The sequence below is a fragment of the Erinaceus europaeus genome, chromosome X, assembly GCF_950295315.1.
Source record: "Erinaceus europaeus chromosome X, mEriEur2.1, whole genome shotgun sequence".
In the NCBI taxonomy this organism is placed as follows: Eukaryota; Metazoa; Chordata; class Mammalia; order Eulipotyphla; family Erinaceidae; genus Erinaceus; species Erinaceus europaeus.
The window spans coordinates 106,027,041-106,041,862 of NC_080185.1; the positions used below are offsets into that span (position 1 = coordinate 106,027,041).

Consider the following 14,822-nt stretch of genomic DNA (forward strand, 5'->3'; position numbering starts at 1 on the left):
AAGTGCTCAAGTGCCCAGGTTCACGCCCCTGGCCCCCACCTGCAGGGGAAAAGCTTCACGAGTGATGAAGCAGGGCTGCAGGTGTCTCTCTGTCTCTTTCCCTCTCTATCTCCCTATCCCCTCTCAATTTCTCTGTCTCTATCCAATAACGAATAAATAAAATTATTTTAAAAATGGGAAATAAAGATTAAAAAGTAGCTCAGTGATTTTTGTTTTCTTTTCAATAGGACAAAGAGAAATGGAGAGGGGAAAGGAAGATAGAGATATTAAGATAGATGCCTGCAGACCTGCTTCACTACTTGTGAAGCAATCCCCATGCTGGTGGGGAGCCGGGGCCCTGAACTGGGATCCTTGCGCCACTGTCTGGTGCCCCCTCAGTAATTTTTCTTTTTCTTTTTTGTTTTGTTTTGTTCTGTTCTTTTTTGCCACCAGAATAGAAATCGAGTGGGAGAGAGACAGAGACACTTGCAGCACTGCTTCGCTGCTCATGAAGCCTCCTCCTTGCTGGTAGAGGCCAGGCTTGAAGCCAGGTATTTGGGCATGACAACATATATATTGATCCAGTTTTCCAGTGGGGACTTAGATCTACTTATTTTAGGTCTCTATTTCAAAATATTGATAGATTTTATTTGAATAAAGTCAACTATGTAATTTAATCATACTTTGATTTCTTTTCATAGAAAATGACTGTGGTGTTGGAAGATCATTACTATTGGAAGGCTGGTTAGCATCGATTTCTTAAGAAAAACCTGACCACCATTTCTCTGGCATGGCGCAAAGCAGTCCACAGCTCGATATTCAGGTTCTTCATGACCTCCGACAACGTTTTCCAGAAATTCCAGAGGGTGTGGTATCTCAGTGCATGTTACAGGTTGGTGGTCCCCAAAGAATGATAGTGGCATATTTCTAATACATTGCACTTTAGCCTGTTTTTAAAAGCCTGTGAGAGTCTACTTGCTTAGTGTTTTATTTATCGGTAAATGTTAGCCAATGTAAGTAAGGCCACTTTCTTTTTGTTCTCTCTCCCCCAACCCCCATTGGGGTCTTGCCTGTACCCAGTGATTTTTTTTTTCCTTTCAACTTCAGACAGTGTGGGAGAGGGACCAGGTGGTGGTACACCTGCTTAAGCGTACATATTATAATGCGCAAGGATCCGGGTTCGAGCCCTCCAGTCCCCACCTGCAGGGGGAAAACTTCACAAGTGTTGAAGCATGGCTGCAGGTGTCTCTCGAGTTTTTTCTATCCAATAAATAAAGATAATTAAAACGATGAAAGAGACCTATATAGCTTCCCCGTTAAAGTGAAAAGTGCTCCCATGTGGTGCCAGGAACTTGAACCCAGGCCTTTGCATATGATAAAATATATTTTAGTGGGTGAGCTATCTCCCAGCCCATCTTTTCTTCTACTGAAATCTTTTGTTCTGAGATAGGATATGTCTTCCCACTTATGAGGCAACAGAGAAATAGGCTTGATGCTCTTGTCTGGTGAGTTTTGCATCACTCCTCATAGAATCTGTGTGGTTTTGGTTATAGTGTTTTTTTATTTTTTTTATTTATAAAATGGAAACACTGACAAGACCATATGATAAGAGGGGTACAATTCCCACCACCAGAGCTCCGTATCCCATCCCCTCCTCTGATAGCTTTCCTGTTCTTTAACCCCAATGAGAGAATAGACCCAGGATCATTATGGAGTGCAGAAGGTCTGGCTTCTGTTATTTCTTCCCCACTGAACATGGGCATTCACAGGTCGATCCATACTCCCAGCCTGTCTCTCTCTTTCCTTAGTGGGGTCATCTGTCCAGGGAAGTCCGGTTGGTATCATGGTAGCATGTGGAACCTGGTGACTAAAAAAGAGTTAACAAATAAAGCCATACAAATTGATTAATCTATGAACCTAAAGGCTGGAATAGTGCAGATGAAGACGTGGGGTCTCCGTTTTGGAACTAGCTATTAGGTCTATTTTAGGTATATTCCAAAGGGCCCCTGACTTTATTAGTTTTTGCCTGAGCCTGACATCTGATATGCAGGTGGACACAAGTTATTGTCTGGGGAGATGATGTGATGGCTAGAAAGCTGGATCAGGGAAGAGAGTAGTTCCTAAATATGGGGAAAGTGTATAAATATTGTTTATTGTAAACCCCTATCGATTTGATCTGGGGCCCATATTCAGCATAAGAGCCTATGTAACCTCTACATCCATGTTGGTCCAAACTTAAATTCTCTAGTCATCAGTAGGAACATTCCGAGTTGCACCAATTTCAGGACCCATCTTCTTCAGGTAGGTAGAATATGTTATTGAACCCCCCTTCGAAGGATGGAATATTCCCTACCATTTTTGATCCACATTGAGGGCCCTCAAAGGGGTCCATTGTGTTGTTCCTGATGGAGATGACTAAGGATAATGGAGAGAGCAATTACAGTGTTTTTTTTTTACCTGGCTGACTTTGGGGGTCAATACTGTCCTGCCTACTGGACTTTAACAGATGTAATCAGTTCAAACTTGAACTTAACTGTATGAATTTTACTTACTGTACAAATTCCACTCATATGGTAGTGGTGGTAGCAGAGGTACTTAGTTTGCAAGACCTTGCACCAAGTCTAGGGCTATGGCTTGTCCTTTTTGCTAACATACATTTTCACTATGAATCTCACTCTGTCAGGGACCCTGCCTTGGTCTCTGGAAGAGCAAATATGCTTCCCACTAGAAAGCAGCTAGTGGAAGTGAGGTTTCTCATTTGAACCACTACATGAAAATCACCTTCCTCACTCAGAGATAGACTCTAATCTATCTCTATCCTTGTTCTTTGGTTTTTAAATTTGTTATTGATCCATCTGCCTATAATTTGTTTTCATGAGTTAATGCCTCCATCTCATTTATTACAATGGAAGAATAGGATGAACCAGATTATCTCTGTGACATGGTCTCAGGAATCAGACTTGTTACCTTCTGCATGCAAGTTTGGCACTCTGCTACTAATCTGCCTTCCAGGCCAGAATTCTTTTTTAATTTTTAAATAATGTTCTGTTAGTGATTTTTTTATTGATTTAATAATGATCGACAAAATTGTATGATAAAAGAAGTACAATTCCATACAATTCCCACCACCAGAGTTCCGCATCCCATCCTCTCCATTAGAAGCTTTCCTATTCTTTTATTCATTTATAGAATGGAAATGCTGACAAGACCATAGGGTAAGAGAGGTACAATTCCCCTCCCCCATGGGCCCCTCCACCCCATTGTCCTTGATAACCTGACTTTCCGCAGTGTGAGACCAAATACTTATATTTACTCCATGTGAGAGTATCCACTATTTGCTTTTATGATAGTCCTTTTAGCATTTTTTGGACTGGTTTTGTGTTAGTTACTGTAGTAGGACTGGGATGATAGAATTTTGGTTCAAACTCCTCTATGCTCATCTGACTGAAGTTCTGTATCTTTGTTTTTTATTAGTGATTTGATGATTAACAAGATTCTCAGTTAACGGGTACAATTCCACAGTTCCATGTCCCATCCCCATCCATTGGAAGCTTTCCTATTCTTTATCCCTCTCAAGTTCTATATCTTAAGGATCTGTTCCTGATTGTGTCTTACGGTCACAAAAGCAGCTTTTTTACCTTTGATGAAGTGCATCTTTCTATATCCTCACTACCTGAATGCTTTTTGTCCTTTGTCATTGAAAGTCATCGAAGAGCCTAGCCTGCTTCTCTGGGGGTCTTTCCTAGATGGTGTGGCAGGAGAGGAGAGCAAACACTGCTAGTTGTCAATCTTAAATCTGCCTCCTTCAGAGAGTATTTTTAAGACTTTATATAAAGAACTGGATTAAAGATACCTATGGAGTTTTTACAAAATCAATTCTGAGAATTTTTTTTACAAAAGTTTGTTCCACTGGATCTTTTATTTTCTAATGCTTTCATTTATCAGTGTATCAATAATATGTACTTTCAGCCTAAGATCGTCACCCTTGAAATGAGTATGTTTTTGAGGCCTGAGAAGTAGCTCAGTAGTAGAGAGTTTGCCCTCCATGTATGTGCTGGGTTAGATTCCCGAAACCATGTGTGTACACCAGGGATAGCGCCAAGGACAAAACAGGTAGAGCTCCATAGATGGTGGAGCTCCAACTAGCGAATAACACATGCTTTCAGACCTGGGTCTGTGCCCTGTTACGTTAGTAAAGAAAATTACTCTTATTTCTAGCACTGGTTCTCTAGTTAAGTGCCTGTTATCAAGCTTTGTAATTTGCCAGTCAGCAGTTTCCTCATTTGTAAAGACGTTGAGTTGCAGTAAATGAATCCTAAGAGTTCACCCACCTCAAAGTTGCAGTGTTGTTTTTAAATTTATCCTTATTTGGTTCTCACAAGAAGTGAGGTATTTCTTTTTATTTAAAATTTTTATTTCATGACATAGAATTTGAACACACCAGGGCACAGTATCACACTGCTGCATGTTGCTCTGGGGATTGAACTAGGAGACTTAGACATGCTACTCCTGCATTCTACCAGCTGAGGTATTTTCCCTTACAATATTATGTATGTACCTATGGGTATATTTATGACAGAGAATGTCACAACAATTCAGAAATTTCTATTTCAAAGGTAAGTTCTCAGGGAGATGAGCAGTAGCACAGCAGTTAAGTGCGCAAAGCGCAAGGATCCTGGTTCGAGCCCCTGGCTCCCCACCTGCAGGGGTCAAAAAATGGTTCTTAATTCTCTAAAGGAAAATTATTATGTACTATATTAGTATTTAAAATCCAGGGAATCTTTTTTAGTTTTATTTCTGTCAGCATGTAAACTGTTGTTGTGTCTTTGTGTATGTATCTGTCAGAAATTCAAATCCTTAAATGATTTTGAAAATAAACCAACTACTTTTTGGCAGATAAATCTCTGTCTTCCCCGCCTCTCTCCATTTCTCTCTGTCCTATCCAGCAACAAAAGGGGGGGAAAAATAGCCTCCAGGAGCAGTGGATTTGTGGTGTAGGCAACAAGCCCCAGCAATAAGCCTGGAGGCAAAAATAAAAAACACCTCTTGAGACTGAGGGAGTATGAATGAATTTTATTAAGGTCACTGAAATGTATTTTATAATTATCATAACATGAGCAAAGTTAGGGAACCATAAGTCAAAATGTGAGGGTTTCTTTTTTTTTCCTGTTCTACTGATTTCTTTGTTTAGGTTAAATCTTTTACACTGATACAGACAGCTGAAATTATGTGGGGACAAATTTAATTAAGAAAAGTGAAGTGTGCTTTATAATTCTTACTGTTTTCTTTAGGGATTTGTGATGGTTTTCCTTCTCTTATGGTCCCAGTGCCTTTTAAAAACTAAAGCATCATTATCTTAGATTCATGTGTTTAAATATTAATGGTGGGTATTACTTGCATATTTCTGCAGTTTGGTGAATCCAAGATTATTCCAACATCTTAATTTATTGAGATGCAACAAATAACCACAAAACTTAGGGTAAAGTCACAATGTCCATTAGTAGGTTCTTTACATTCTTTTTAAAAATTTTTTTATCTTTATTTATTTATTGGATACAGACAGCCAGAAATTGAGAGGAGGGGAGAGAGACAGAGAGACACCTGCAGCCCTGCTTCACCACTCGCAAAGCTTTCCCCCTGCAGGTGGGGACCGGGGGCTTGAACCCGGGTCCTTGTGCACTGTAATATGTGTGCTCAACCAGGTGTGCTACCACCCGGCCCCCCATTCTTTACATTCTTATAGCTGTAGTGTTAATGCTAGTCATGTGAGTAAAACACCACACCAGTAAACGGATATGGATTGTTTGGGATCTCCTTTTATAGGACACGTGCCTATAAAACTTTTATGATTAAAATACCATAACCTGCTTATTCTATGCCATTTGTGTAGCTCTCTAGCATAGCAAAGCTTCCACTAATTAGACTGTTAATGTTTGCCAATCTTACTATTTTTTTTCTCCTAGAATAATAACAATCTGGAAGCCTGTTGCCGAGCACTTTCCCAGGAGAGTAGCAAATACTTGTATATGGAATACCATAGTCCAGAGGACAACAGGATGAATAGAAACCGCCTTTTGCATATTAACCTGGGGATCCATTCTCCTAGTAGCTACCATCCAGGGGATGGCGTGCAGCTTAATGGTGGTCGAACACTGGTACATAGCTCAAGCGATGGACATATTGATCCACAACACGCAGCGGGTAAACAGCTGATATGTTTAGTTCAGGAACCACACTCGGCTCCAGCTGTGGTGGCTGCTACTCCCAGCTATAATCCATTTTTTATGAATGAACAGAATAGAAGTGCAGCTACTCCTCCTTCACAGCCACCTCAACAGCCATCTTCCATGCAAACAGGCATGAACCCTTCTGCTATGCAAGGACCTTCACCGCCACCTCCACCTCCTTCGTACATGCACATACCTCGGTATAGTACAAATCCAATTACTGTTACAGTATCCCAGAACCTCCCTTCTGGACAGGCTGTACCAAGAGCTTTACAAATTCTTCCACAAATTCCAAGCAATCTCTATGGGCCTCCTGGTTCTATTTATATTAGACAGACATCTCAGAGTTCATCAGGACGACAAACTCCTCAGAGTACACCATGGCAGTCCTCACCACAGGGCCCAGTTCATTATAGCCAACGTCCTTTACCTGTATATCCACATCAGCAGAACTATCAACCTTCTCAGTATTCTCCAAAACAGCAGCAGATCCCTCAGCCTGCTTACCATTCACCGCCCCCTTCTCAGTGTCCGTCACCCTTCAGCTCACCACAGCATCAAGTGCAGCCTTCCCAGTTGGGTCACCCGGGCTCCCATGTCTTTATGCCACCTAGTCCTTCAACTACTCCACCCCATCCATATCAACAAGGACCTCCAAGCTATCAGAAACAGGGAAGCCATTCAGTTGCCTATCTCCCATACACAACATCTAGTTTACCCAAAGGGTCCATGAAAAAAATAGAAATTACAGTCGAACCCTCTCAAAGACCTGGCACAGGAATTAATAGAAGCCCTTCGCCTATTAGTAGTCAACCATCTCCTCGGAATCAGCACTCGCTGTATACAGCCACCACACCACCTTCGAGCTCTCCTTCACGAGGAATATCCAGTCAGCCAAAACCTCCATTTAGTGTTAACCCTGTATATATCACATATACACAGCCAACTGGACCTTCATGTGCCCCATCACCATCTCCTCGGATGATACCAAACCCAACTACAGTTTTTAAAATTACTGTAGGCCGAGCAACAACTGAGAATCTTTTAAATTTAGTGGACCAAGAAGAGCGTTCTGCTGCCCCCGAACCTATTCAGCCCATCTCGGTGATACCAGGCTCAGGGGGTGAAAAAGGAAGCTATAAGTATCAAAGAAGTTCAAGTTCTGGATCAGATGACTATGCCTATACACAAGGTAATTTTAGTCCTGTGAAATCAAATCTTTGTGGTGTGGTAAGGCAGCAATTACCTATTCAAAAGAAAATTATTTTAACTCTTTAGTACTTAGGCATCTACAGTCTGTTTTAAAATGTGCAAATATAGGTGTGATACTAGTGAAAACACTCAGAAAAATACAGACAGTGGTCTGGGAGGTGGCACAGTGGCTAAGGCACTAGACTCTCAAGCATGAGGTCCTGAGTTTGATCCTCAGCAGCACATGTACCAGAGTGATGGCTGGTTCTTTCTCTCCTCCTGTCTTTCTCATGAATAAATAAATTCTTTTAAGAAAAAAGAAATATACAGACAAGTGAAATTGTCTATGCAAAGTAGGAAAAAGTAGACTTTTTTAAGGTATTTTTTTTTTCTTTCAACCAGTGAATTGCTCAGTTCTGGTTTATGGCGCTACAGGGGATTGAGCCTGGGAGCCTCAGATTTAACAGTCTGTTTGAATAACCATTATGCTATCTCCTCTGCCCAAGGTTGTCTTTAATAAATCCCATGCCACAAAATTATGTTTGTCACAAGTTCAAACTTAGAACTAATGGTAAGTAGAAATTGAATCTTGAGTTGCTTATTTCTAACTTCAGCGAAAAACTATTCATACTTGGATTAGAACAGCAACAATCTGATACAAAATTTTTTTTTCATCTGCCTACAAAAAAAATGCTGTACTTGCAAAGCATACTCTCTCTAAAAAAGAAAGTCAGAGGTGATCTTATGTTTTGAGAAGCCTAAACTCCCAATTGCAGACCGACTCCAGTTTTGTTAGTGGGATCACTGGCCATAAAACCGCTAAGGACCGGTTTACATTCAGAAGCCTGGAAACTAGCGTGAGGCACTTACTGATTGGCTCTGGTCAACTATTGGTTGACTTTTCAAGTAGACTTTTTTTTTTTTATCAGTGAAGGAATTTGAATCTTTTCTAGAGAGGAAGCCTGAAGGATACAAATGATATTTATAAGTAAAATGTATTTATAAAAGGTGGGATTGATAGTGAAGAACAATATTGTATTATGTAAAGGAGCATCTAGTAACTGTAGTAATCCAATGTGCCTGGTGGTTAGTCCATTTTAAAAAAGCATAGAATGTTATAGGAACTAAAGCCAGCAAAATGAGGGGATATAGTGATGATGACATTTTTGTAGCAGTTACAAGAGCTAAATTAAAGGTGTAATAATTTAGATATTAAAATAAATGTTGGTTTGTTAGATGATGGTTCTTTGAGTATTTTTACACTACCAATGCATGTAAATATTTCCATGCCCCCTTGATCAGTGTTAGTCTCTGCAATGACTTTATCTGTAATACTATAGCCTTGCTGTTACATCAGCGAGCAAGGATGGAGAGGCTAGCAAAACAATTGAAACTTGAGAAGGAGGAGCTAGAGCGACTGAAGGCAGAAGTTAACAGTATGGAGCATGACCTGATGCAGAGACGGCTCAGAAGGGTCAGCTGTACCACTGCTATCCCAACGGTAAGTGACATGTGTGGAAAGACGACTGCCCAGGCCATTCGTTTTCCCTTAGATTCTGTTCCTGTTCTGGCAGTGTGTTTTTATTTCTTAAGCAGTAGGTGAAGGTATTTTACCCTCAATAGTCCTCATCAAAATGATGAATTATTTTCACATATATGAATTTCATAGGCTTATCCTGATAAGCCAGAGGTAGTCTCCTATTGCAAATTGCTTTCTGCCAAAATAGAAATAGTGAACTTTGACCAAATATTTTATAAGTTCTCATATTCATTTCTTCTAAGCATATATGTATTTTTCAAACACTTAGAAATAATTTTTCCAAGTACATTAATTCAAATCAATCAAAATAGATCAGTATGAATTTTGAGTGTTAATGACTATTTAAAAACATCAGTTTAATTAAATAATTGTAGAAACTGAGAATAGCAGCAGTTCTAACAGGAAGTGCTCTAATGAAAATATTTGGATAAATGTCTAGCATATCTATTGAGTTCTAAAGATCTTAAACAATTTTGACAGTTTTGAAAGATATCTCCTAAAATCTTGTGAAATTGCCAGCTTTTATTTTTTAAGATTTTTTTCAACTCCAATATCACTTTATTGAGAAAATAATTGATTTCTAGGATGTTCTCACAAGGGCACATTTTTACATTTCCCCATGATAGATACCAGTACAGTATACCCTTAAACAAACCCTCATCTTATTCCACTATGGACACTTAGGTCCCGAAGACATTACAAGCTTTCTATGAGTGAATCTCTCTTTTCACTTTAAGCAGTAATTTAGCAAGCACTTTTTGTACTCTTGAGTATGGTCCTGTGGTAAGTGCTTTGTTCGTTCCTTTCTAAACCGGGGTGGGGGGGGGAACTTCTCCTGAGGTTGTAAGTTTAGAGAAATGGGTATGTATGTCCAGGTCTCTTGCAGACAGCATATGTGTATGTAAATCTATAGCTTTCATCTGATTTTCACAAGGTTACTAGATTGAAGAAACAAAGGCTATGGACCCATGCTGCCAAATGCTGCATGTAGTATTTTTTTTAAATATTTATTCCCTTTTGTTGCCCTTGTTTTATTGTAGTTATTGGATAGGAGAGGGGGAGAGACACCTGCAGGTGGGGAGCCAGGGGCTCAAACCGGGATCCTTAATCTGGTCCTTGTGCACTTAACCTGGTGTGCTACCACCCGACTCCCTAAATTAATTTATCAAGTACATTAAAAACAAGCTCAGGGGGCCGGGTGGTGGTACACCAGGTTAAGCGGACATTACAATGCTCAAGGACCCAAGTTCGAGTCCCCCACACATGGGGAAAGCTTCACAAATGGTGAAGCAGTCCTGCAGGTACCTCTGCAATAATTTTTTTAAAATATTGATCACAGTGGTAAAAGTGCACATTTCACATGTGTAAGGCCCCCTGGGTTTGTACCATCACCAAAAAAAAAAAAAAAAAAAAAAAAACCGCATATGGCTGATGAGATTGGGATTCACATGTGGTGCAAGGACCGGCTCCCCACCTGCAGGGGAGGCGCTTCACAGGTGGTGAAGGAAGCCCATTTCTCTGTCCTAACAACAACGACATCAATAATAACTACAAGGGCAACAAAAGAGAATAAAAAAACAGTAAATGAAAAGTGCTGACCAGTTAATAGGCTTCAAGATGGGAAATTTAAGATATGTCTTCAAAGAACATCAGTGGTCATTAATACGAGTCTGTCAGATAGCTTCTTAAAGTGCAGAAACAGTGAAGGTATTTCTGCCTCAACAGCTCTAAAAAAGCCCCCCCCCCACTCTAAATAGTCTGCTTTCTTTGGAAATAAGCCTATTGAAATACTTGACTCTCCTGACACAATTCTACAAATAAAAGTAGAATCATTCACACATTCTTAGGAATATAGCAGCATTCCTTAAAAGTCCTGGACAGGTGCTTTATTTTAATGCTCAGGTATGTTTTGAATACTGTCTATTCCTCCAGAATCTAAACTCAGACTTCACTTTTTACTGTACATGCATAGAAAGTCATAATAGGAAGTAAAGACTGTTAGAAAGCTTTATCGAAAAGTAGGGCTCTCTTCACATTTGTGTCTTAAATATGCCAGTGAGACCTAAGGAGTAGGCTGGACAGGAAAGGTCAAGGCAGAAGAAAACAAACTTAGAGAAAGGAGTTCATTTGTTTCTGAAGTGTTTATGATTAACTGCTTCCTTCAATATAGGCTCTACTGTGTTCTTTATAACCTTAGAAGAGTCATAAAAACCCATCTATATCACAGATTCCTCTGTAAATTTGGTGGTAATACCTTGAAAGTTTTGAGGAAAAAAATAATCTTGAAAAAGATTGACATTGCTTATTTAAAAGGTTAACTCTTAGCATTGAGAATGTTTTGTTTTCATAGTTAACTATTATATGCATATTTTTACATGTGGCCATTTGATGTCCCCATTGTACCTGACTATTCCTTTAATAATAAGCATATATAGGACTTCTTAAACATTCCTTCTTATGGACTAAGGGCATATTCTTAGGAATAACATGAAAACAAAGTTCTTTAATGTTGGACGTGATAATGACTTTCCCGCCATTGCTATTTTGGGTCCTTTCTTACTAGCCTGAGGAAATGACAAGATTGAGAAGCATGAACAGACAACTCCAGATAAATGTTGACTGTACACTGAAAGAAGTTGACCTTCTTCAATCTAGAGGTATAGACTTGATTACTTGATAAGTAATAGTATGTTTTAAAATGTAAGCTACAGTTTCATTCACTATAATATTATAATCCAGGTAAAGATTTGGGGGATCAATATAATTTTGCTTTAGCAGTTTCATCACTAAGTTCTTAATTATTACTTTGAGTTTCATCCTCTTTTAGCCAATTATTAATGTTTTATCAATTTGTGGGTTTTAATTCTAAAAATGAATATACTCATATGTGATAGTCATCTGAAACAATGATAAAAATAGGGATCCCAAATTAGGATCATATTTTAAATAAATTTCATGTTATTTTATATGAGTATTCAACTATATCTAGAATTTTTTCGATTTCTCACAGCACTGAACTACAGTAGAAGCTCTCCTGACTTCCTTTTACCTAGTTCTCTAAGTCAGAAATGTTTCCTATATCCCGTTTCCACAGCACACTCTGTAGACAGCTTGCCAAGAGTCAGTTGTACCTGTTCCCAAGCCTCTTGACAGTTGCTTTATATATATTATTTGACAGGAGAGAGAAAGATAGACACCTGCAGGTGGGGACTGGGGCTCAGACCCGGGTCCTTCCACATAGTGATGTGTGCTCTTAACCAGGTGCATCACCACTCAGTCCCCAGAAGCTGCTCTTTCTATAAAAAACAAATGTGAATATTTTTAAAGACTCAAAGGCAAGTCACTAAAAATCACAAAAATCTAAGGATTTTATCCTCAAATTGTGTTATAAGTGTTCAAGTATGTATCTTTCAATCAAAACTGGGAGCTGCATCTATATACATACAGTGAACATAATCACACGCATTTGTATACATACGGGCTGGGGCTGTACTGGAACAGATGTCGTATGACAGGAACTGATCCTTAAAGTTGACCTGTAATTTTTTAATTTTGTGTTTTAATGTCTTTTATCCCATTATCCCACCAACACTTGTTAACTATAGTAGCTAAGGAGCTTCTGCTATATTTCAGGAGCATAAATATAATAAGTGTCTCATTACCATTTTAGGTATGATTGAATAATAGCAGGTGAAAAGAAGTATATGAACAATAGAAGCAAATTTGAATGTGAAAGTTGAGCAGTCTAATTAGGCGTGCCTAAAGTTATTTTCAGAAGCCTAAGTCACTACAGCTTAACTAGCTTGAATAGCAAAAACAGTCTTGTGCATAATGTGGAGGCTATACAAACTACTGCTACTATATTAGAAGATTGCAGCATCTTTGTGTGTTTTTGAAGCCAAATAAATACTCCAACATTTGGTTAGCATATTTATAGTAAGCCTTATGGGGTCTAGAAATTAGAACATCAGCTGTTAAGTAATTGAAGAAACACATATGCGGCATCTTAAAACATAAAAAGATCCAATTAATGCATCAAATAAATTGTAGCTTTCACGAGTCCCCAAAAGACTTATTTTCTAAAAGTTTAAGTAGAATATCCAGATGGATAAAAAAACACCTGTAATAGGACCTGCAAAGGAAGCCACTATTTAATTTTTTATAAGCAAAGTGTGGTGTTTTGGTGCTAAAGTATTTCTGAATCTTCTTTCATAAGGTTTCAGATCTGTTTTATGCTCTGCTCTTCCATACTATGGAAAGTTTATACTGCATTTCAAATCTAAACTTTAAGGTGAAAGGACAGCTTCATTACAGGTTGTGTTGAGGAAAACAGGTCTGAACGTCTATCTTTGAAATGTCACTACATACAATATTGTCCTCTGTAAATAAGCATGAATACAATTGTAAATTATAATTTGCACTTCTGGACAAATACATTGCACTGATATGCCCTACAGAAGTAAAGGAAGAACCAGAATTTGCCAATGGAGAAAAACTAACCTGGGGCAGATACAATATTTACTCCCTAAAATTCAGCGACTGTATTATTCTAAAATTGGAACCATATCTCTTTTGTCACTGATCAGTCTATAGGTACCATTTGGTTCTTAAAATATCAATCTGTGAGCTGATGGTTTTTCGTACTTATCAGGTTGCTTGGGAATAATCTTTCAAACACCTCAAAACAGAGAAAGTAGTTGAGCCATCCTTTCACTTTACTCCCTAAAAATTTCACATGCTTCATCCTGCCCAAAGAGAATGACTGTTAGAAAAATAGGTAAACTATTTCTATGGGAGGAGGGTAGGATAATATAAATGAGTTTTGTAACTCAGAAAAACAAGTTCCTTTCTTAAATATTTTGTTTTCCTTTAACATTCAAAGAACAGGAAATAAGAGCCCTAAATGCCTTGTGATTTTTGTTTTGCTTATTAGGAAACTTTGATCCAAAAGCCATGAATAATTTTTATGACAACATAGAACCTGGCCCAATTGTACCACCCAAGCCGTCTAAAAAAGGTGAGTAGAAAGTGTTCATGGAGGGGGTTGGACGGTGGTGCACACCTTACCATGCACAAGGGCGGTCCCCACTTGCGGTGGGAAGCTTTCATGAGCAGTACTGCATATTGCTGTCTATCCAATAAATGGATATTTAAAAAAGATTTACCTTACACCTTCTACACTTGAAACACTAAAATTATTGTCAGATTGGCATATGTTTTTTTGCTTTGATTTTTCTCTACTCCACATCTGGCAATTGGTGTTTCATCTCTTGACTGTAGGGGATGGCAATTTTTTTTTTATTTAAAGAATATGTACTCCGTTACGTCTACACTAAACATCCAATTTGTCACCGGTAGGTTTTATAGAAAAATATTGTGCTTCTGTTTTTTTTTTTTTTTTTTTTTTAGCTTAGTTCATCCATCTCACCTTTAAGCATAATGCTCTCCATGTTGGTGCACATGGCAGGATTTCATCCATTTTATAGTTGAATAGTAGCCAGTTATTTGGTGGTTAGGTTTTTCAACTCTTTGACTATTTCAAATAAAGCTGCAGTAAACATAGGGGTACAGATAGTTCTTCAACTAATGTTTTCATAATGGCTCTTCTCTCCACATCCTCTTGAATACTGTTTCTTTGGAGGTGGGGACCTTAAAGTCTGATGTTTCACTTCATTTATTTGTCCTTTGAATAATAGTCATTATGTCTTCCTTAGAGAAGTGTCTGCCCAGTACTTAATTGGTTTATTGCTGAGATTTACGAGTTCTTTGTATTAATTTTGTGTCAGGCGTGATGTATGAGTATCTTCTTTCATGTCATTGTGCTGGTAAGTTTAAGTCTATTTATATTCTTGCGCTGCTATGTTGAGTGTGTGTATATATTAGTA

General features: G+C 38.6%; 1 protein-coding gene across 7 annotated transcripts in view; it reads left to right on the forward strand.

The window, feature by feature from the left end:
- The window catches only part of TAB3 (TGF-beta activated kinase 1 (MAP3K7) binding protein 3), a 62,916-nt gene that overhangs the window by 39,581 nt on the left and 8,513 nt on the right, over positions 1 to 14,822 (forward strand). For 6 of the 7 annotated variants that reach the window (XM_060182765.1, XM_060182764.1, XM_016186296.2 and 3 more), the window contains 5 exons: positions 681 to 871; positions 5,943 to 7,398; positions 8,738 to 8,898; positions 11,501 to 11,594; positions 13,871 to 13,954. In XM_060182765.1, the coding sequence (XP_060038748.1) occupies positions 770 to 871; positions 5,943 to 7,398; positions 8,738 to 8,898; positions 11,501 to 11,594; positions 13,871 to 13,954 (1,897 nt within the window). In that variant the 5' untranslated portion in view covers positions 681 to 769. Of the gene's footprint in view, positions 1 to 432; positions 531 to 680; positions 872 to 5,942; positions 7,399 to 8,737; positions 8,899 to 11,500; positions 11,595 to 13,870; positions 13,955 to 14,822 lie in introns of all 7 variants that reach the window. The other variant, XM_060182763.1, reaches the window with a different exon arrangement.